The sequence below is a fragment of the Kogia breviceps genome, chromosome 5 (assembly GCF_026419965.1).
Source record: "Kogia breviceps isolate mKogBre1 chromosome 5, mKogBre1 haplotype 1, whole genome shotgun sequence".
NCBI lineage: Eukaryota > Metazoa > Chordata > Mammalia > Artiodactyla > Physeteridae > Kogia > Kogia breviceps.
In genome coordinates, this window is record NC_081314.1 from 102,853,087 (window position 1) to 102,877,488 (window position 24,402).

At 40.5% G+C, this 24,402-nt stretch overlaps 2 protein-coding genes across 4 annotated transcripts in view; one reads left to right on the plus strand and one right to left on the minus strand.

Annotated features, from left to right (window-relative positions):
- Window positions 1-24,402, minus strand: part of CMSS1 (cms1 ribosomal small subunit homolog) — a 383,345-nt gene that overhangs the window by 49,725 nt on the left and 309,218 nt on the right. Inside the window, exon 2 of one of the 3 annotated variants that reach the window (XM_059064868.2) lies at window positions 17,154-17,308. The exons of the other annotated variants lie outside the window; for them this stretch is intronic. Within the exon in view, the coding sequence (XP_058920851.1) occupies window positions 17,154-17,208 (55 nt within the window). The 5' untranslated portion in view covers window positions 17,209-17,308. The remainder of the gene's footprint in view (window positions 1-17,153; window positions 17,309-24,402) is intronic. 3 annotated transcript variants of the gene reach the window in all.
- FILIP1L (filamin A interacting protein 1 like) overlaps window positions 17,132-24,402 on the plus strand; it is a 309,709-nt gene continuing 302,438 nt past the window's right edge. The window contains exon 1 of the mRNA XM_059064839.2: window positions 17,132-17,574. The gene's annotated coding sequence lies outside the window, so the exon portion shown is untranslated. The remainder of the gene's footprint in view (window positions 17,575-24,402) is intronic.

The window sequence follows — 24,402 nt, forward strand, 5'->3', positions numbered from 1 at the left end:
TCCCAAAACAAACTATAGAGAAGACCTCATGGCCTGTATAACACACTGAAATGCCTAGTAGAATTAATCTTTCTTTCCCAAATGTGAAAAGGAAATTCAGGTCCAGGAAATTCACAATTTCAAGGACCAAGTAATATTGCAGGCATCAAAATAGAGCTGTCCAGCATGATCTATAAAACAGGATGCACTTTATAGGAATTGAGAAACAACTGTTTCCCCATTTCTGTTTTAAAAAGGGGAATAGGCTACGGGGCTCAGAGGTATATGCTAAGCATATGGAAAAATTTATTTGCTTAAAGAAATGTGACACGGAGCTGGCAAAGGGCTCAGTTTGTAAGAGATAATGTCTTGGTGGGTGAAATTAATAGGCTAAGAAGGATATATACAGAGTCATTTCAGCATTGTGATTAATGAAAAAGGAAACACCAATAAACACTGAAGGGAAAAAAAGAAAAGTAAAGTTGAAGCTGGAAAGAACTGAATATGCTCTAGGGAAGACACTAGCTTCAAGAACCAAATATCACTTGCAATAATAATGACTTTAGTAAAATAAATTTTAGATGAAGATGACACTAGTTTAGGGGAAAATATGGAAACCAAAACTTGAGTCACAAGTAACAGTGTGAATATTGAGTTTCTCTAAAAACAGTTAGAGAATACTTACAGACCTAAGAATACCTGGAAAATATATTAAAGATTCTAGGGAAGAATTTTAGACTTCTGGAATATCTTTAGAATAGGTAATAGACAAAGAAGCATGTTTTAATGTTTTCCTTTTAATTTCCATGTTTAAACTTAACCAGTAATAATATTTTTAGTATAATTAAACAGTTGCTGAACTCCTTTTATGGGAGATTACTCATTTTGTGTGACTCAACATATTCTCTCAAGTGGCAATTACCAGGCAGCACTCTTTAGAATTTTGTAAAATTATAAAATCATTATTGCTGTGAAAAAAGGACCTAAGATTTTCTTAAAAAGAAACTCAGTCAATGTTGATTTTCTTCAGTTTTCTACTTCTTCCTGCCTCTTAAGAATTATGAGAGGATTCATTATGTGGCTACATGGACATTAATTAATTCATCCTTCAAATATTTAATGAGCACCTATTATGTACCAGGTACTGTGGTAAGCACAGAGGAGGCAAGATGAATTAGATACGATCCTTACTCTGTAAAGCTGACAATATAGTGAGAACAACAGACATGTGTATAAGCAATTAAAATGCAATGTGATGCTACAGTGATAGAGAACAGACATAAAGTGGTCAGGGACTTGGGGTGGGGGGAGGGTGGGACTATAAAGGGCACACTAGGGAATTTTCTAAGGTGACAGGGCTGTTTGCATATTGATTGTGGTGGTGGTCATACACATCTGTAAGTGTGTTAAAATTCATAGACCTGTATGTCAAAAGAAAAAAAAGGATAATTTTACTGTACAACAATTTAAAAAATAAAATGAAAAACAATGTGATGATGCCCAACAACAGGAGAACAGATAAATAAACTCTGGCATATTCATATGACAGAATACCACTGAGCAATAAAAGGAATGGACCACTGATAAATGTACCAATATGGATGAGTCTCAAAAGCACGATGGAAAGCTGAGTGAAAGAAGCAGGATACAACGAAACACAGCCTGTATCATTCCATTTATATGAAGTCTAGAGTAGGCAACATTAACATAGGATGACAGAAATCAGATCAGTGGTGGCTTCTGTATAGGAGGGTGGGGGTGGGGTGGGGAATGACTGCAAAGGGAACTCAGGGAACTTTCAGGTGTGACTGAAATGCTCTAGGTCAAAACTGATCAAACTTAAGATTTGAGTACCTCAGTACTTGTAAATTATATACTTCAATAAGTAATATGCATTTAAGCTATCTTGGCTAGTCTTTCACAACACAGAATTTCTAATTGTGTTTGCTACCATTTTCTTTTTAAGTTAAATTAGAATTTCTTTTGATTTCTTAATGAAATAAACATAATATCCAATAATAAATCTCATGACAAACATAATTAAAACGAAACTGCAGAGGATGCAGCAGTAGGCGGACAAGGAGACCAGAACTGTGCATTCTGTTGGGGTGAGGGTCTGTTACCAGGGAAAGCATTCAGAAAGAAGTGAATCTCATTGGGATGCTGAAGAAAGAGTAGGCGTTCAATGCAAAGACCAGGAAAGGAATGGCTTTCCAGAACAACATGTGCAAAGTCACGGATGAGAGAGGGCCGGGGCATGTCCTTCTGGGTGAGGTGCACAGAAATGAAGCTGCAAAGGAGGGCTGGGCCCAGACTGTAAAGATCACCCCCTTCCCTCCCCCACCCTCCAGTGCACCAGTGCTAAGGACTTTATGTGGACAGTTTAATTTAATCACAACCATCTCCATTTTTCAGAACTGGGGCTTGCAAGGTGCAGGGCCTCACCCAGGTCCCTTGCCCATTAAGCATTCCCACACAGATAGCTCAGGCTTTCACTCTCATCCTCAACAGTGTGCTGCCTCCTATTTGCCATGCTGAGGAGTCTGGCCTTGATTATGATGCTGATGGGACCTAATGGAAGCTTTTGCCTGTCCAGAATCTGCTTTAAAGAGATAACTGGGCTCTGACAAGAATGGATCAGTTGAATTGTGGTTCTCAGTCTTTTTTTTCCTGCCTCAATTCCCTTGAGAACTATTTTTAATATCATTAGTAATGATGGCTAAGCAGTGATCATCAAAGGCTGTCTCCATGCCCGCCCCATCCCCATTCTACAATTACTCCCCCTGCCAAGAGGTTCTAACTTTGGGATTGGGTCAGCAACTAGGTGATCATTCTATAAGTCTCTAAGTGGGAGATGGTATACCCTTGGGATCCCCAAATCGAAATGTGAACATGTATGGAGTGGAGGGGCTGGTACTGGGGAATTTTGTACAGATGCCTGAGATCCTGAGGTAAGTGGATTTGCTGATCAGCTAGTTTCCAGGTCTTGGTGATGATCCAGATTTCCTGACCCCTGGACCACCTGAGGTATGGAACTCTGTCAGGCCTGGAGGTTTTACAGACATCCTCGAAAAGAGGACGTTGCCTCTGTGGTGCTCTAAGGATTATGGTTCTCTGCTAGAGAGGACCACAAGAAGGCTCTCAGAAGAACCCAGGCCCGGGCTTCCCTGGTGGCGCAGTGGTTGAGAATCTGCCTGCTAATGCAGGGGACACGGGTTCGAGCCCTGGTCTGAGAAGATCCCACATGCCGCGGAGCAACTAAACCCGTGCGCCACAACTACTGAGCCTGCGCGTCTGGAGCCTGTGCTCCGCAACAAGAGAGGCCGCGATAGTGAGAGGCCCGCGCACCGCGATGAAGAGTGGCCCCCGCTTGCCACAACTAGAGGAAGCCCTCACACAGAAACGAAGACCCAACACAGCCAAAAATAAATAAATTAATTAAAAAAAAAAAAAAAAAAAAAGAACCCAGGCCCTGATCTCAGGACAGACACTTCTTAGGAAGTTCCATCTACTGAACAGAGATGAAGATTGAGCAAAGGGCTTGGCACTGGCATTGGAGAGTTGCCTTAATTGATAATAGATTTAAAATAATCACAACAAAGCGGTGCAGAGCTCTGTAACCTATCAAGTGTATTCACATACATTATCTAAAAATGATTTTGAGCCACCCTAAAATGCTTGAGGCCAGATGAAGAAACTGAGGCTTAGGGAGGTTAAATTGTTGACACTTGTGTAGTTTGCCCGCCTGCCTGTTTCTTTTTCCTTATTCTCTCCCTCCCTTTCTGCCCAACTTCCTTCCTTCAGTTTTAAAAAATATCCAGCTATTAGAGTTAACTATGGGCCATCTTATTCTAGAAAGGATTTAAGGCAGCTTACAAGGTGACACACACAAAAATAAGATAGTATAAATTAAAAGTGGGAGTGAATATGAAAGAAAAATAAAAATTAGAACTGAAATCAATCCAAGAGTTACACTAAAGATGTTATAATGACCTACATATTTGCTATTGATGGGGCACAAATTGGACTCTAAGTTTCTAGTTGCCAATGTGAAAAAAGGAAACCTTATCACTATTCAGAGTGGCCACTGGCTAAAAACAATAATAGCAACAACAAAACAATCAATTCCTCAGGAGAAGTATGATTTTGGGTTCTTAATAATTACAACACAAGTCAAAATGCACAGCAACTTCCTTTGATCACTTAACAGCTTTGAACTAGGCCTAAAAGGTAATTCTGGTTTTCACACAAGAGAAACTACCATGTCATGTTTTAAAGAACATGAAAAGTAGACCACCTCTCTGAACTCCTGCAGCAAATTCCATTTACAGAAACCAAAGTGGATGAGACCCAGTGAACTCATTAGTTGTTGAAACAGTTTCAGAACCAAGGGAGACAGGCAGGGTGACTATTTCCCCATTTGCTACAGGGGAAGAGACAAAAACCCACCTACCATGCTGCAGGAATAAATAGGTCTTCATGGAGCTATTTCATCTTATTTTGTAAATTGTTTTAACTTCATGATTAGGACTTGTTAGCAAATATTACACAACCTTTTTACATCTTATGTTTCTAATGATGACTATTCCGGAGTGCCACTTTCTATGTTGTACATCTTGCTGCCTTCAGGCCCCAGGGTCAGGGTTTATTTATGTTGGCTATTTTATACTTTCTTCACTCAACCCTCCAGTTTCCCTTACTTTTATGCCAAGAAATGAGCACAGAGTTTTTCCTTTTTGTAATTTATATATGCAGAAAATACATCCAAGTCAGGAATGCCCCTTTCATCCACAGGAAGAATCTGGGGCTACCTGACTCATTGACACAAGCCCAGGAACAGAAAAAGCAATCTGGCTGAAAGGCAAAAATGAGTGGAAACTTCTAAGCCAGTATACAGCTAAGGTGCTATGTCATATGAAATTAATTCTCTGAGGTCAACAATTAGAATCAGGTCACAGCCCATACATAATTCTGCCTGCTAATTACGTGACCCAATATTTATTTCATTGAGCGAGACGCTCAGCCATGACTTCCAAGTGTGGGCTTGGGGGCAGAGGTAAGGGAGCAGCCAGCCAGAGAAATAGCCACCCCTTTCTTTTACAAACAGACTTGTATCCCAGGTCCCCAACTGAGACAATATCCCCACCTTTCTAAGTGAGAGATCAGATGTGTCGTGCTCCTCCCTTTCCAGCAAAATGAGGCATTTGAGATCACGGAGCTCTTTAGTAAAGTGCATAAGATGCCTGAAGAAGCTGAGTCTGTTCTGTCATGAGAACCTGGAGGTGAGATGGTAACAAAACCACCTTTTGTATGGAAAAGAGGAGGAAGCCAGGCAGGAATGGAGTGGCTGGAATGGTGTAGGTATGCATCTTTAGACTTCTGAAGACGTATATCCCCCCAATAAAGACATTCAGCGTGGCAATAAGAAGGAATGCCACTTGCCATATGGAAATGTTGGATGAATGAGAGTACCATGAACAGGAATCACTAAAATACAGGGAATAAACTAGGACAACAGCCCTCACTTAAATGAGGTGTCAAGCAGTGCCCGAGGGGTTGGTGGGGCTGAGGAACAGCAGACACTGGATCTGTAAGCTGGGACCTCCCACATGAGACTCACTAGTAATAGAAATAACCACGTCAGCAGATGCTATCACCCTATGGTGAGTGACTGCTCTGTGCCAGGCACCGCACCAAGAGCTTTATGTCTATGACCTCGCTGAGGAGTGATGTCCCCTCCCTTCTCACATAGTGCCCAGGTGGTCCTTTGCCATTTGGGGACATTTGTCCCCTTATGGGATGTCCTTGATGTTCAAACAAGCTAATGGCACCTGAATAACAAAGCTGGGTGCTGAGGGCTGTGAGGATGGGGAGGCATCTACCCTATGACTGGGTTGCTGCTGGCCCTGAATCACGAGGCTGCTGAGAGGGTCAGGGTCACCAGCTGAATGACCTGGGGGCCGATGGGAAGGTATGACCTCCCCAACCTCTTGCTTTCTCCCATCGTTCTTATTTCTGCCCCCAAATTGACACATGGTGAAAGAAGAGAAGGGAAAGACTGATGCCTATAGCTGAAGTGTGCAGTTTAATGGCCAGAAACCAGACTTGTCTCATGTAATCAAATCATCATAGTGTTGGTGACAGAGTAAAGACAGTTGAAAAAACAGTTACTATTCCAACTTCCAATTTTCAAGTTATTGTTGGGGCTGAAATTTCTCTCACCTCAAGAGTTTTTATTCTGGAAAATATCCAAAGCGCACTTTTTAGCCATATTCGGGTAACTGAAACATGAAAAAAATAGCAATGTTTTTCAGCCATATTAAACTCTAACCAGATGCTCTTTAAAAACTTTTTGCATGTACACAGCATCTTTTATTTTAGAGGAGAGTCATTTTATTTGCCCTGAATTATAACCACCGTAGACTGAAAATACTAACTCTTTAAGAGCCACAGTAACCCACTGATGCATACCATCTCCAGAAAGGAAGCAAAGAGGACCCCATCGTCTTTTCTAGTTCTCCCTCTCTACTCACACCACTGGGAATCCAAGTCAGATCAATTTAACAAACATTTACTGAATACTTTCTGCATACCAGGAACAAAGCTGAAGAACGTGGAAAGTTGGCATGAATTTAACCAACTTGCAAAGTGAAAATGACATGTAGGATTCCTGTAAAAAGTATTAGGGCCAGGACCCTACCTGAATAGCTCACCTGACTGTTTGGCTCACCTAAAAGACAGTGCTTCTGGCACCTTTTCATCTATTAACCAGTAGGCAAAGAGAGAAACGGCTTGGGAATTTGGAGGAAAAGCAGCATGGAGAAAAGCTATGACAGATTAACCATGAATTCTTAGGTCACCACCCTCAAGAAAACCCCAGAGCATGACCCAGCAGTACCTTGCTTGGTCCCCCACTAACCACTTTGACTCCTTCCATTCTCTACATGAATGCCAGAAAAATCTTTTAAACGTGTAAATAAACTATATAAACTTCCAGGTTAAAACTCCATAGCAGGGCTTCCCTGGTGGCGCAGTGGTTGAGAGTCCGCCTGCCGATGCAGGGGACACGGGTTCGTGCCCCGGTCTGGGAGGATCCCACATGCCGCGGAGAGACTAGGCCCGTGAGCCATGGCCGCTGAGCCTGCGCATTCGGACCCTGTGCTCCGCAACTGGAGAGGCCACAACAGTGAGAGGCCCGCGTACCGCAAAAAAACCAACCAAACAAACAAAAACTCCATAGCAGTTTGCTTTTATACTTAGAATTACACTTGAACTCCCTACCACAACAAAGGCCCTGCCATGACTGGGCCTCCACTTACCCCTTCAGCCTCCCCTGTTCTCCTCCTTGGCCCACTATACCCCAGCCACACTGACCTCCTGTGGTTCCTAGAATATGCCACCCTGCTTCTTGCCTCAGAGCATTTATGTTTATTGTTCTCATACCTGGACTGCTCCTCCTGGTCTAGCTCCTTCACAATACTCAGGTCCAGCTTAAATGTCACCTCTTCAGAGTTCTCCTCTGACATCTAAAGTGGGCCCTCCCCTCCCCTCTCCATTCTCTGCCATGATTTTCTCTTACTTCCTATCATAACTATACCACATTATAATTAACTGATTTATTTGTTAACTTTTAATTTATTTGATCCCTCCCATAGATTTAAAATTCCAAGATGTCAGGAACCAACAACATCTGTTTTTTTGTCATATCTTCAGTGTTCACAACAGTCTCTGGACACAGCAGAGAGGCAATATATAATTGTTGGATGGATGAATAAAGTGAATATAATTGCAAATAGTAAATTTAAAAAAAACAATAGAAGTGGGTCAGCTTTTTATTTTATGTTTTTGCTACCATAAATACTATTATACTACTGTAAATCTTGGATTTCTCTTTGAGGTTTTTCATGTATTCATTTTAACCAGGACCACCCTGACTGAACTTAAGAGGCTAAAAGAATGGAGACCTAAATTATGGCTACAATTAGAAAGTTTCAAAATGATTGCTTTATAACACCAGGTTTGGCATATAATACATTTTAAATAAGGGAGGATTAGCCCTTTCTCATTTAAAGATATTTGTGGTTGAAAGCAGAGCTGCTATTATGTATGTAGCACAGTGTTTCTTGAGAAAAATTACAAAAGAACCTTAAAGTCAAGCACCAGAACACTAAGAATGGAGATTATACGATGTATTACTGGAAAGCCATTGTGAAGCTGGTCCTAGTGGAACATCCTTGTCACCCTGCCATTTGGCTCTGGCTTAGGATGACAAACAATGGAGTTGCATGGAAACTCAGAAGTACCCTGGGTACCGGGCCTTCCTCCCCAACCCTGCCCAGTGGCTAAAAGTTAAGATCTGAAGTCTTCAGACTATGTTCTGTCTGGTTCTTTGGCCCGTAAGAACCATGACTGGTCTGGCCACACCAGAAAGAGAGGCCTAGAGTCATCTTCCTGCCTAGGGATGCTCTCTGGAGGGCCTGGAGTGGGCCCTGGCTACTGGTTTACTGGATGCAGAGCAGCCTTTCTCTGATCACCTCCTGACTTGCTCAGCCCTTAGGATCAATCTTTCTCCTTGTTTTCCTCAGTGTATTTACTTTTTCTGCTAGGACCACAGCTGCTCAGCACCTAGTTTATTTGGATGGGGTTCAGCATCCTTGTATGATTCTTGTGTTTCCATGTCTCCTGCTCCACATTCCCTAACTGCTGCTTGGGTTCTGGCCCCAACTCAGGCAGCTCACTTGGAATCACGCTGTAGCCCCCTACCTAGATTCTCCCTGCAGGGTTGAAATCCCCTTGCATTTGTAAGGCTGTAATATATGCTGCTTGTCCCCATGCTGGGGCAGACTCACCCATTCCTCATCCCCACCCCACAGAGGTCCTAGCATCCTTCATCAGTCAAGTGCATAGAGGTGACACTAGTAGACCCCTCAGGTCACAGGGATAGCCTTGCTTAAACCCAGGGATGACTCTGGGGAATCTGGGATATAGTGGCTTCCTTAAGGCTTTATGTCAAGTAGAGGGCACCGGTGGTGTGAAATTTAAACCTGAGTTACACAATTTTCATGAATAAAACATGAGGCTAAAGTTAGATGAGCACTGAGTTTCTTCTCAGGAGAAACATACCAGAGTCCCACAAAGAGGCCTTCTGGTTCCAAATCCTGAAGGTTTCCCACTATACCTCCCTGACTATAATTTTTCTGCTAAAATGCCTCTGGTGGCTCCCCACTGTCTATAGCATACAGTTATAACATCTGGCATCAAAGCATCAAGGCTCTTAACATCTTGGACCCAAATAAAAATTCCACTTTACCTAAGACAAAGCTGGACACCATACCCCTGTCCTTCGGGCATGGGAGCAGCTTGCCACTGCTGAGCCCATCATGTGCTCTCATGCCAGCGTGCCTGTGCTTACATGGTGCCCTCTGCTGAGAATGCTCTCCTTTACCCTTCCCCTGGCAGAAACCTACTCCTCCTCCCCCAAGGCATCCAGTTCAAATATTTCCACACCCACCTCGACCCCATGCAACCTCTCTGCCCTGCAGTTCACTTAGACTCAGACAGCACTATGTTTAGCCCTATGTTATAATGCATAGAGCATTACAATTAGAATTTTGATGTGTGCCTCTCCTACTAGATTCTGAGTTTTGCATGGTACATTGTGGGCACTCAGTAAATATCTGTTGAAGTGAACTGAAAATTGTGTGCTTATACTTGTATACCTGTCCTTTAGGCTATTAAAGACAAAAGTTACTAAGGCAAGATTTGAGCTGAAAAATTAAATAAGCTTTCTGCTGATGTAACATGTCTTTATAAGATGTGTCAGTAGAAAGGAAAACAAGATTAGAATGAAACAACATTTTAAAGAGAAGAATGGCTGATAGGGGAGAAATACTTCTAATTCATGTATATTCCTGTTCACAAAGGAACTTTCTAGCCAAGAAGAAAAGATTGGTCCAATTTGAGATGCTGCTGGAATTATTCCTTCTCTCCTTTTTTCTCTAGTTTTGGGAGAACTAGTACCCATTTGGAAAAGTAATGGAGATGCAAAAGTGAAGAGAGCTATGAAGTGATATATACCAACAAGGCTACAGAGTGATGATATAGCTATGCCAAGAGAAAAGCATTACATAATGACATCAAAATAGGACTTGATAGGTATAAATAGGACATAAATAGGACTTGAGGAATGTCTTAGAGCTAAAACAGCTGTCACCTGGTATTTTGGCATTCTTGAAGTATATGAAGAAATAGCACCTGGAAACCGAAAGGTACAAATTATTTGTAAAAACAGGATTCCGAAGTCAAAAATATGTTTTCCTCATCTTTTAAAAAAAGTTAACCTGGCGACTTCCCTGGTGGTCCAATGGTAAAGAATCTGCCTTCTAATGCAGGGGATGTGGGTTCGATTGCTGCTCAGGGAACTAAGATCCCACATGCCACAGGGCAGCTAAGCCTGCATGCCACAACTACTGAGCTTGCGTGCCTCAACTAGAGCCTGCGTGCTGCAAACTACAGAGCCCATGCGCGCCACAACTACAGAGCCCATGTGCCCTAGAGCCTGCACGTCACAACTAGAGAAGAGAAAACCCGTATGCCACAACTAGAGAGAAGGCTGCGTGCTACAACAAAGAGTAAGTGCACCACAACCAAAGATCCCGCATGCCTCAAAGAAGATCCTGCATGCTGCAACTATGACCCGATGCAGCCAAAAATAAATAAATAAATAGATAGATAAAAATCTTAAAAAATAAATAAAAAGTTAAACTGTTAGCATCATTTTCACTATAGAAAAATGTGAAACCCTAAAATATGTATAATTCCAAAACATTGCCCACAGGTGGGTTTCAAAAGAAGAGAGAGTCACCCTTCATTATACCAGGTTTTCCTAAACAGACCTGTTTTACTGGGAGATACTTTTCTATTTTGTGGCTTATCTAGACCTCTTTTCAAAAAAAAAATTTTTATTGGAGTATAGTGATTTACAATGTTGTGTTAGTTTCAGGTGTACAGCAAAGTGAATCAGTTATACATATTATCCAGACTTCTTATTTTTACGTATAAGTCACTAATCCCACCCACAGGGAAGATGAAGGAGAGGATAATATGTGAAATTTAAATCTGTCAATTTTGCTGCTGGTAAATGTCTGTTAGGAAAAAGTTTAAAAGCCTGGAATTTAAAAGTGACTGATAGGTTTAATATGTGTGCTTTCTTCTTTCTTGACCTTCTGGCTCACTGAGATGCTGTTTTAAAGTTGCTTTACTCTAGGGTTGCTTCTTTCCTCTGTCCACTTGGTCAAAGTGGTTGGTGATGCTTCCTCCATACAATACATATTTATTGTGCTCTGACTGTGTGCTTGGGGCTGGGGCTACAGTGTTGGAGGTGCACTCTGCTTTAGGAACTCCCAGTCTACCGGGAGAGAGACAAGTATGTTGGCAGTTGCAGTTAAAGTGGGATTGAGGGTAAGGTGCGGTTAAGCTCTGGTGCCTTCGGAGTACCAAGGAGGAACATAATCCACGTGGGGTGGGGAGAGGACAGTGGGAAGGATGGGTCTGGAATCTGAGTCAGGAAAAAGTGAGGCATGCCCAGGAACACTGTCTGTGATATCCTGTGATCCAGCTCTGCTCCTGAGACCCTTGTATTTCTTTTCACAATTCACGGAAATAAACAAACAAAAAACGACAGTTTTAAATGAGTTTCAACCCCACTATATTTTTAAGAACTGATACTGATATCTCTCAACACCTTGCAGTGATAACTATTAGTTAGAGTTGAGCAAAAGGCTTAGAGTTAGGTTTTCCTGGATCATTTTCAAGTCATCAATTGACAGACTCACAGAATATTAGTGCTTAAATAGAACCAAGATACCTTTCAGTGCAAAACCTTCACAGAGGAGGAAATTGAAGCTCAGGGTCAGTGAAAAAATAACCACTAGAAGATTAGGAATATTTTTTCCTTGCTATTTTCCTTCTTTACTTGGTTGCTTGGTCACCTGTAAGTAGGTGGAAAATGACCCTTTAGAGAATCTGTTCTGCTTATGTACATGTACTCATAATTCCATCAGCTGTCTGTTCTACTACAGAACTACGATTCAGCCCAGCTTTCCTCTCTTTCCTCCCCTACAGATATCCATTTGCAGTAGACACTGTGACAGGAAGGCTATAGGAAGGGGAGAGAATGCCTGTCCTTGGGGCTCAGTTTTTGAAATTTAATTGACAGACTAATATTAATCCCATGGATCCAAATAAATTTTAATCATGATGAAATTTATGATAATTATACTTTAGGATATACCCAAGCAGAGACAGTTACGTTAGTTCTGGAAAAGAGGCCCAGTGGATACTGTGCAAATGGAAAATTAAGAATTATTAAAACAACAAATGGTTATTATCTCATACAGTTGCTTATATTTCAAAAGTCTATATTATCAGTATAATTTTAAGTGAAAAGCTGTCCTTTAACCCTCTCCAAGCTGACTGAACAAAAAGTGAAAAGTCTGATTTAGGCCCATTGTGGTATGTCAGAATCTCTTCAATATGCCATGTGAAAAGGGGAAGTTTGATAAGGAATTTACTTCTCTGTATTCATAAATACAATACTATAGCAATGCTGTCTAACAGAGATATAATACAAGGCACTTATGTAATGTTAAATTTTCTAGTAGTCTCATTAAAATTAAAAATAAATGGTAAAAATAATTTTTTAAAATTGTGGTAAAATATAAATAACATAAAACTTATCATCTTAGCCATTTGAGTGTATAATTCAGTAGAATTAAGTACATACATTCACACTGTTGTGCAACCATCATCACTATCCATCTCCAGAATTTTCATATCACCCCAAACATAAATTCTATACCCATGAAACAATAACTTCCTATTCTCCCTCCCCCCAGCCCTTGGTAACCTTATTCTACTTTCTGTCTCTATGAATCTCACTATTCTAGGTACCTTATACAAGTGGAATCAGACATTATTTATTCTTTTGCGACTGGTTTATTTCACTTAGCATTTGTCTTCAAGGTTCATCCATGTTGCAGCATATATCAGATTTCCATTCCTTTTTAAAGGTTGAATAATATTCCATTGTAGGTATATACTACATTTTGCTTATCTACTCATCTGTTGTTGGACATTTGAGTTGTTTCCACCTTTTGGCTACTGTGAAGGTAAAAATAATTATAATGTATTTTATCTAACTCAATATATCCAAAGTATTAATATTTCAATATGTAGTTAATATGAAAATAATTAATGAGATACCTTACTTTTTTTTGTAATAAGTCCCTGAAATTCAATATTTATTTCATAATTATAGCACATCTCAACTTGGATTAGCCAAATTTCTTGTACTAACTAGCCACATTTAGCTATTAGTTAATAAAGGAGGGTTTGCAGTCAAGATTCGGTAAATCATGACTCCTCCTGGAATATATCATAGTGGATAATTCTACTTTATTGATTCTCATACAGCCCAAGTGTTTAGAACTGGGGCTCTGGAGTCAGACCAATATAAATTCAAATTTCAGATCTCTCACTAATTAGCTCAATGATATTAGAAAGGTTGCTTAATATTTCCAAATGTCAGTTCCTTTATCTGTAAGGTGGAGAAAAAATACAATTTCTCCCATAGGGTTGTTGTGTGAATTAACATTAGGTAACATGGGGCTTCCCTGGTGGTCCAGTGGTTTATTTATTTATTTAATTTATTTATTTTTTTTGTGGTACGCGGGCCTCTCACTGTTGTAGCCTCTCCTGTTGCAGAGCACAGGCTCCGGACGCGCAGGCTCAGCGGCCATGGCTCACGGGCCCAGCCGCTCTGCTGGGATCTTCCCGGACCGGGGCATGAACCCGAGTCCCCTGCATCGACAGGCGGACTCTCAACCACTGCACCACCGGGGAAGGCCGCTCCAGTGGTTTAGAATCTGCCTTTCAATACAGGGGACGCGGGTTTGATCCCTGTCAGGGACCTAAGATCCCACATGTGTTGGGGCAACTAAGCCCGTGAGCCACAACTACTGAGCCCGCATGCTCTGGAGCCCGCTTGCCACAACTAAAGAAGCCCACGTGCCTGCAACTAGAGAAGCCCGCACACCGCAACAAAGAACAACCCATGCGCCACAACGAAGACTAAGCATAGTCAAAAAGAAAGTAACCCAAAGTGCTTAACATAGTGCTGCCACAAAATGTCACTAATAAGTAGTAAATTTAATAAAAATAATCCACTAGATAATATATTCACAAAGGCAAGTACCATGTCTGTCTTTTAATGTGCCTGACACGTAGTGGGCACTCAATTAATTAAGTGAATAAATATATGAACTCTTCCTTCAGTCGTTATAAACTTTAACTGGTTTCCATGACATCTTTGCAGAAGTAGCATAATAATTTGCCATGAAGATACAGATGGCTTGAGGTACAGAAAGAGTATGAGATTCTTATCTTCTTTTTACCTTCCTTTTCATTAAAAAAACATTATTTCTTTTCCCTTTCCTTGAGGGAGTAGGGCTGATGAGGCTTAAAAGACTGTAAAGGTGGTGGAAGCAGCCGGCAAGGTGGGAAGACTGGTTACACACAGAGGCAATAAGCAGATTAGTAAATACTTTGAGGATAACAGAAACCAAGTTATCCTCACTGTTGGGGGAGGGAGTTACAAACATGGAAAGGGTAAAAGCTAGAATGCTCCATGGTATTAGATCAGAACTGGAGCTATCAATTTGATCTCTCTGGTATTTGATAGAGAAAGAGCAACAGATATGGCTGTGAGTGTGTGTCTATTTCCTAGCTCTTTTGGCTGAGAGGGCCTAGAGGCAATGAGCACACCCTTGTCCAGTGAGCACACCCAATGCCCAGATCTTGGTTTCCATATACTATTTTCCACAATGGACCCAGATCACCTTGAAGATGTGGATAATTCCAGGGCTGGGTAGAGAAAGTACAAGATGTACATGGAACATTTTCTTGTGCCAGAAAGTAAGAAAGTACTCAGAAAATGATAAGGAGTTGTCAAAAGGACACAAGAGCCAGCTGGAGGAACTTCCACTTGCCAAATCTGGGATCAATTGGGCATAAAAATAAATAATGATATTAACGGAGTATAAGCCTCTGAATAAAATATGAATCCATAACTGCATACTGATATAAATAAATACAAAAATAAATAGGAGGGGCTTCCCTGGTGGCACAGTGGTTGAGAATCCACCTGCCAATGCAGGGGACACGGCTTCGTGTCCCGGTCCGGGAAGATCCCACATGCCGTGGAGCGGCTGGGTCCGTGAGCCATGGCCGCTGAGCCTGCGCGTCCGGAGCCTGTGCCCCACAACAGGAGAGGCCACATTAGTGAGAGGCCCGCGTACCACAAAAAACAAACAAACAAAAATAAATAGGGGAGAAGGGAAAGCTCTGCCCTACAGTAGAAAGTTTACTTAGGAACAATATATTTATTTACACAGTCTCAAATTATCTTCCCAGAAAAATAGTTATTAATTTCAAAGGGAAAAACTATATAACTTTACAGTGGAGAAATCTGGCATATACCACCTTAACAAAGTGGGGCTGGTATGGACCAACTCCATTTATGTGTCTCCTCATATGATTAACTAAGAATAATACAACATTGCTTCTGTGATATTCCTGACAAAAAATGCACAAACTCAGTCTCATAATAAGGGAATATCACACCAACCTAAGGTGAGGAACATTTTACAAAATGTACCCTTCGAAAACGTCAAGTCACAAAAGACAAGGAAAGACTGAAGAACTGTTCAAGACTGAAGGAGAGCCATGACAACTAAATGTTCTACATATAATCCTGGACCAAAAGAAAAAAACAAATTTTCTCCCGACAAATGATATTATTGAGACATTTGGTGAAAAGTTGAATGGGAACTATGGATTAGAAAGTAATACTGTATCAATATTAATTTACTGATTTTGATAGTAATACTATAGTTATGTAGAAAAGTGCATTTGCTTTTAGGATAACAACACTGAAGCATATAAGTCGATTCAGAAAAATATATACACACACGTATGTAAACAAAAAGGGGTGGTTGGGAAGAGGGATACTGAAGGAAAGAAGGTGGAGGGGAAAGGAAGGAGGGAGGGAGAAAGCAAATGTGGTAAAATGCTAAAAATTGGAGAACCTGGGTGAAGAGTATAAAGGAGTTCTTTATTATTCATGTATATTTTCTATAAGTTTGAAATTATTTAATGATAATAGCTAAAAATAAAGAGCATAGGTTTCGGTGTGACTCAGATCCAAGTTTCAATTGCAAGTCTGATATTTATCATCCATGAGACGCTAGGGAAGTTATTTAATTATTCTGAGCTTTGGTTTTCTTATTTGATCACCAATACAGGACTAATTTAAAGGGATGCTGTAAGGATTACATAAAATAATGCACAGATTGAGCACCTGGCTGGTGATGGGTCTACCTGGTAGACGGCCTGATACCTAATTGTTGAGGCAGTACATAACTTGCTGAAGAAATGAACACGCTCCTTCCTCCTGCCCCTCCCCCTCCAATCAGAATAACTGATACCACTTAGAGAAAATTAGATTCTTCAAATTTTAGTAATGTAAAGTATGAGATTTTTCTTAACACCTGAATAGCATAAAAGAAAAATGTTCAATAATCATAATAAATACCATCATACATTTGAATGTTGCTCTGAAGTTTCCTCAGCACTTTGCACTGATGTCTCATGTGACACTGAATGGAACAGGCAGGCATTCAAGTTAAAGTTCAACACAGCGTTAATAATAGCGAATTTCTGCAGTGCCTTGGGTTATGACTGTCAAAGGAGAGGGCATGCCCTTGTTACTTAAACCCTGAAGGAGGCTTGCATCAGTTCTTGGCTGCAGTGTACAAAATGAGGTGCAGCCTAATGTCCACCGGGGCATCTGTTCTTAAGATGCTCGCACTGCTGTTTGTTTGTGGTTCACCGTGTATCTGGGGCAGTGACAAGGCAGAGAAGGGGACCCAGGTTGTGCCTGGGAGGTTTCTTCTCTCGGCCAAGATGTGCACATGAATTTGAAATTATCCAAGACGGTAGTTTCAGAGTTGCCTGCCAAAGAGTGCTGTCTCCTGATCTGGAGAGCAGCTGCTGGGCACAGGCATGCCAGCCTACACACAAACACATACACACAGACACACTCATGGAGCCTATACCTGCCTCTACTTGTCTGCTCTGGGCAGATGGCTTCTGGCTTTTGGGTCGCCTCATCCTGCAGCTCAGTACGGTTAGACCCTTTCTTCCGTGGAGACTGGCAAGCTGTGGGGTGAGGGATTCTGCAAGGTCGCCTGTCTTCAGAGTATGAAGGACACTGCCCAGAGAGGGAGGAGGGTTATATTTAGTGTTTGGGCCCAGTCAGTGTTGGGCTCCCCACTGCCTCTCCTCTGTGGAACTGTCAGTGGCCCCTGGTTGCAAGTTCTCCGTGGCTTTGAAGCCCACAAAACAAAAACTGAGAGAGTGTCCAAAAAAAAAAAAGAAGAAAACGTTGTTGGTCCCTGGTTGCCACTATTGGATTTTGGTGGGGATGAGAAGAGAGGACCGCTGGGTGTGATCAAGCAAAGGCACCTGCACGGTAAGGTAAGTGTCCCTATTGCTACTGAGAAGAGGCTTTGGGGATGTTTCTGTGTTATCTGACATCCAGGAACTGCCAACACTGCTCTCCAGGAGCAGGAGCTTCTGGGCATTATGCAAAAGAATAGAGTAAATCTCAGGTGTGATTAAGGGCTTATGAAGGATGATGTCTTTTAGGCTAATATGAGTAACAGCTGCTTGCAAAATAGAGGAACTATCCTGACAGTAGGTATGTTTGATAAACTGGTAGGTATGAAAGAAGACAAAAATAAAATCTTAAATTGTTATCTTCTTTAGAGTAAGACAACTGGTCAAACATTTTTAAAATATGGTTTGGGAAATGACTTTCCTTGTTAATAGCTTGATTCTGTAAACTGATGTAAATGATTAATACATAAGTTCAAAATCATCAAAAATGTGATAACAATGGAGAAGTATACTGGATAGGCTAGATGGGAGAGGAGGAATTCTCTTTTCATGGAAAGACAGAAGAAACCAGCGTCTTATAATGGCGACTAGAAGTATTCTTTTATCTTTACTTTTGTTCATGTTTCTTTGATGCTAAGATTTGATGAATGAGGGCCAGAAAACAGAAGCACATTTTTGAGGTAGGGTTTTGGAAGGTCTTGGAAGACACCTATAACCCCAAAGAACATGATTGGATATCTATGGCACAACAAATCTCAGTGTCAATGGGAAATAATGCCAGATTGCTGCCAAATGATACCAGAGAAAGTTCTGCTCATTGTACTTGCTCAGTGGGAGTATTAGTCAATGTTTAGGGTGAATGCATAGTTTTGAATACAGATCTCCATTCAAGAGAGATACGTGTTCAGCTAAATTTCTTGTGACATATGCAATCACATATCAACTGATGATCACATATCTTCAATATCTATGCAAGTCTCAGGAAGAACTGCAAGAAAAGCAATATATATACTGCTTAGCTACATTCACCATGTTTCATGTGTGTATTAGGCTTGTAATAAGGGAGAGCAGGGGGTAGTGTACTACTGGAGAGAACTCCAAACTATGGCAATATTCCTCTAGCTGCAGCTAAAAATGCTTTTCCTATGATGACACGTTCCAATATATCAATCTTCTATCCCTCAAAACCAAATATTCCAGGTAAATATATCTCTACAGTTATCAGTTGATGCTATTATGAAACTCACATTATACTTAATTAAAAATCGGCATAGGGCTTCCATGGTGGCGCAGTGGTTGAGAATCTGCCTGCCAATGCAGGGGACACGAGTTCGAGCCCTGGTCTGGGAAGATCCCACATCCCACTGAGCAACTAGGCCTGTGAGCCACAACTACTGAGCCTGTGCATCTGGAGCCTGTGCTCCGCAACAAGAGAGGCCACGATAGTGAGAGGCCCGTGCACCGCGATGAAGAGTGGCACTGCTGGTGAGAAGGTAAATTGATACAGCCACTATGGAGAACAGTATGGAGGTTCCTTAAAAAACTACAAATAGAACTACCATATGACCCAGCAATCCCACTACTGGGAATATACCCTGAGAAAACCATAATTCAGAAAGACTCATGTACCAAAATGTTCATTGCAGCTCTATTTACAATAGCCAGGACATGGAAGCAACCTAAGTGTCCATCATCAGATGAATGGATAAAGAAGATGTGGCACATATATACAATAAAATATTACTCAGCCATAAAAAGAAATGAAATTGAGTTATTTGTAGTGAGGTGGATGGACCTAGAGTCTGTCATACAGAGTGAAGTAAGTCACAAAGAGAAAGACAAATACCGTATGCTAACACATATATATGGAATCTAAGAAAAAAAAAAATGACATGAAGAACCTAGGGGTAAGACGGGAATAAAGACACAGACCTACTAGAGAATGGACTTGAGGACTGGGGAAGGGGGAGGGTAAGCTGTGACAAAGTGAGAGAGTGGCATGGACATATATACACTACCAAACGTAAAATAGATAGCTAGTGGGAAGCAGCCGCATAGCACAGGGAGATCACCTCTGTGCTTTGTGACTACCTTAGAGGGGTGGGATAGGGAGGGTGGGAGAGAGGGTGACGCAAGAGGGAAGAGATATGGGAACATATGTATATGTATAACTGATTCACTTTGTTATAAAGCAGAAACTAACACACCATTGTAAAGCAGTTATACTCCAATAAAGATGTTAAAAAAAAAAAAGAGTGGCCCCCGCTTGCCGCAACTAGAGAAAGCCCTCGCACAGAAACGAAGACCCAACACAGCCAAAAATAAAAATAAATAAATTAATTAATTTAAAAAAATCAGCATAAACACTTCAAGAACTCTTTGCTATTGAAAAATAGCAGCAATAATATTCATGGGCTATTTCTACTTCTTTAAGACAAATATGTAGGGCAATTAGGACAGGTCTACTCTTGGAAGAGTTTTCCAGGTAATTTCCCAAAGCAATGTAGAGTTTGGGTTCTTATGATAACCAATGCAAAAATACTCTGTAAAAATTCTGCAATGAAGGAAAGTATTGATTATAAGCAAAGAAGTGCAAAAAAATTTTTAAGAAGAGTTTAGCTTATGTTAAAGTTCATATCTAGTTGTGTTTTTTGCTTAAACTTTTTTTGTTATTGAAGTAAAAAATCTGTTAGCCAAGAATTGGTCTCAGGTAGTGGCACTGTCATTGGAGATGGAGATAAGTTATTGTGACTTCAAAATGATGATCCATTTGCCTATTGTATGAGACAGATGTTGCAATGTGCCGAGAGTTTGGCAGGTCCAGGAATAGGGAAAAACAAAAGTAAAGGGCCCTGTATTCTTCAGAATAGAATCCATGTTATTCCTTGTCTTAACGTAAAAGAAAATTTTCATTACTAATGAAATACATGCCTCGCCTCTTCAGTATGTTACATTAAAAAATATTTAAAGAAAAAAATGTTAGTTACTTTTATTTGCCTTAGGACAGAACTAGTGGCCACCAGCATTTAATAGCCATTCATACTGAGCACAGAATAACTTTTTTTTGTTTCATTATAATTAGGTAGAACACTTCTATAGTAAAAGGGTTTAATTAGTTTGCTCATTTATTCATTCATTCAACAAATGCTTAGAGTGCCTACTATGTGCTGGGCTACCAGGGATACAGCAGTGAGTGGGGCAAACATGGTTTCTATATGTTCTGAGTGTAGAAATCTTCACGGAGGGGCTGATTATTAGTGATTTGAAACTTTATATTGTTCATGTTGTTTACCATGGTATTTTCAACTTTATTTCTAATTAAAAGGCCAGAAAATTTTTTTTCCTACTTAAAATAGTTTATTTAGCATCTGCAAGATAGGGGGACAATTCCAGGGGCCAAATAATCGGATTGGAATATACATTTTAGTGCAAATACTTGAGTCTTCTTTGAGGGACGTTGACATTTCTGTTCTAAATACAGATGTCAGACAATAGGCTCACATACTGATAGTTTGCTCCTTCAGAATTGGGTCAGATAAGAAGTCCCTAAGGAGGACATTAGAGCAAAATTTGTATTATAGCCTCATAGCTATCTGGGTCTCAAATCTGACGAAAGTTCAAAATGTTTCTGTCTAAGCTGTCTGACCGGAGGCTACAACTAAAAGAGCAGAATACTGTGTTTCTCATCTTGGCTGAGGAAACTTTGTATAATGGCATCAATCTTAACAACAGTGTCATTTTACTCCTAGGAGGTGTTCTACGTTGTTTACAGAATTCGAATATCCGTCACTGTCACTCACTTGATCCTAAGGTGACCTGGCATGATAGGAAAGGCAGGTATTATTCCCTGTTCAGCAGATGGAAAAACTAAGTTTTAGACCTTTAAGGGACCAGCCCAGCTAATGTTCTCTCTAATGCACAGTCTCATTAAGTAATTTCTCAAATGAAGGACTAGAAAAATTCTGAATTTTCAACATAAGTACTCACAGTTCGGACTACTGTTTGAAGGTGGGAGCAGCCAACTGGGAACTGACGATAGGAGAGTTTCAGGCCTCCCCACACCCTATCCTCTTCCTGCCTCCGTTCCCTTCTACATACTCACCCTACAGTTCTTTCCTCTGGCCCTCAAAAATATCAGTTTAGTTTCTAAAAGAGATATAAGCTACTGCTTTTTTCTTCTTTTTAGGAAGGGAACGGGATAGTATAATAGTATACTCATCTACATGTGAATGCAAATGGAATTTTAAACTGCTGGTTAGTACCAAAAACCTGGCAACATAAAAAGCTGTCAAATCAGATTAGACCAATTGTCCACCCAGCCCAGATCCTGCTGGGCTGGAAGCATAAGTGGGCCCTTGAGAGAAGCAGTTTATCATTGGTAAGAGAAAATATCACAGGAAAAAATTTTATATGGGGATATACCAGTTAACTGAGAGCTATATCAAGATAGGCAGAGCTGAACAGACCAGTCTTGAGTGAGTGAGGAAGGTCTTCCTGCTGGATTTTAAGAGAGTAAACTGATTTGCTGGCAACTGAGATACTGAAGGTAACAGTGTGTAGGGCATCACTCATAGCTAGTATTGTCTGTTACTATTAGCTATGATCAATCGAATGCACTTTATTTCTTCCTTACATTTTTTCCTGGAATTTGTTTTGTGCCTATGCAAGGTTTATGGTAATTGTTTGGAAGCTTTTAGCTACTTTTCTCTCAGGGCTTGGAAAGAATGTCTTAGATCGCCCAGACAGATCTAGGGTGGATCCTTTGACTAGGAAAGTAGAATTCAGGGGAGGATAGGTGTGTGGATAAAGCAGAGGCTGCTCCTGTGCTTCTTCTAGGAGCTGCTGCTCCAGGCCCCGAAACAGAAAGACAGAGGCAGCTGCCTCTGAGCCATGGTATTAAACTGCCAGGTTGTGACTAGGGACACCAGCTCCTTAGTTTTCAGCTGCTCCAAACATCTTTACGTGTAGCTATTTTAAGAACCTTTGCATTTGATCAGGGAGCATGCGGGGTTAAGCCTTGTGTTTTCCATTTCAGTTTTAGATCCTAAGCAGATGCAGTTAGTAGTTCAGAATTTAAAAACTTATTAGTGTATTTCCCCCCAACCAGTGCAAAAATAACTTCATATTGGGGAGAAAAATCATGGAATAGAGATGGAGACTTGTTTCTTAAATAAAATTAAAAGAATTTAGAACTTGGATTTTTAAAAAAATCACTAATATTTCCCATCACAGTTCTTATTTGGCAAACTTTGGCTAAAAGTATGAAAGAATAAATAAAATCATTTGGCTAGAGTCAGGATAATACATAACTATTTGTGCTAGTGCCCATTAATCTAACCCTATATTCTACTTATTATGCTTGGAATATTGCTGACAAGGACACCTTTGTATATTAGGGACATTTAGGATTGTCTGATGATAGCAAATGGTGATTCACCACTTGAACTTTGACAATCAGAGAAGGGTATCCTCTAAGATACCTCACCACCCTCCCTGAAGAGATACAGTTGAAACAAGAATGAAGGCAACATAAAACAAAAAATTCTTTCTTTTAAAAATCTTTTAAGCTAAGTATCTGTAAATTCCTCTAAAATTTATACAGGTCTTCCTTGGTCTGTTGAAATTCTGTATCTCTAATGGTCCACCACACATCTACAAATCTGAACCAGAGTTGCCCAATCTCTTAGTTTAAAAGATACATTTGTACTCTTCAGGAGATTCAACAAAGCAGAAGTGCTGGAATCTGCTGCTTGGATCCAGTTCTGGAAAAATAAAGGAGGTATGGTAACCAATTGTCCAGGTGCACCTGGGACTGAGGGATTTCCCAGGCTTCAGGACTTCCAGTGCTAAAATCAGGATGGTCCTGGGAAAACCAGGGTAGTGGTTCACCCTAAATGGAGAACACATACCTGAAATGATCAAATTACAGAGGCTTATTGCTGTAGAGGACTGGGGTATAGAAACCAAGTGCCCCAATTCTCAGTCTGGTGTGCTGTATACATGGCAGACTCCTTGTTTAGGGAGATGCGGGGAGAAGTTTGGTCACAAGATTCATCTGTTTATGGAGTTTCAGCCTTCCTAACACAAGAGGAGACCTGAAGACACAATAACAAAGTGTCATCTGGAAGCTTGGGAAGTTCAAGTTTCGCAATGAATTGGCCCAGCTTCCCAGGAAAACAACCAAAACCAAGACTCCAAGATTATTCAGGTATTCCATAGTTATATCTTTTGTTTAAGATTTTACAAGGGCAACATATATGTGCTCACACAAGTTCAAGGGGAAATAGTGCACAAAGCATACAAGTCTATTGTATCCCAATAGAACAGAGTAAGAACACAGTGAGGGCTCTCTGAACTGAATATACCAATATCAAACAAAATCCCAGTTAGAACTAAACCACTAAATGGATGTATTCATTATCATAGATTTTCAGTGAAAAAAAATAAAGAAATTTTAGGGTACTAAAATAAACAAAGGAAAAAGAATCCTTAGAAAATAACTGATACGGTCTGCTCCTCTCATTTCACAGACGAATAACTGAAGCCTGAGGAAGTTTTCCCAAGGTCTTAGAACTAGTTAGTGGCCGAGAAATATGCCTGTTTTTCTGAGATAGTTAAAAATGATCAACCTACAGAAATTCAACTCTCTACTCTTGTGTAACAATGCCTATCAAAATTGCACTGTCTATTGTAAAAAGCCACCAGGCAAAAAAACCACGCAGAAAACTTCAAGTAGCTGCCTCCAAATATACATAGTTGCCTGAGAAATATACAATTACAAGGGATTATTAGCTGATTTTAGTAACAGAGACATTATTGCATATTCAATATCTGTCAAAGCCAACAGACACCACTGCTGCCCCACCACAGCCTATACTCAATATGGGAGGGTATCACAAAAGAAGA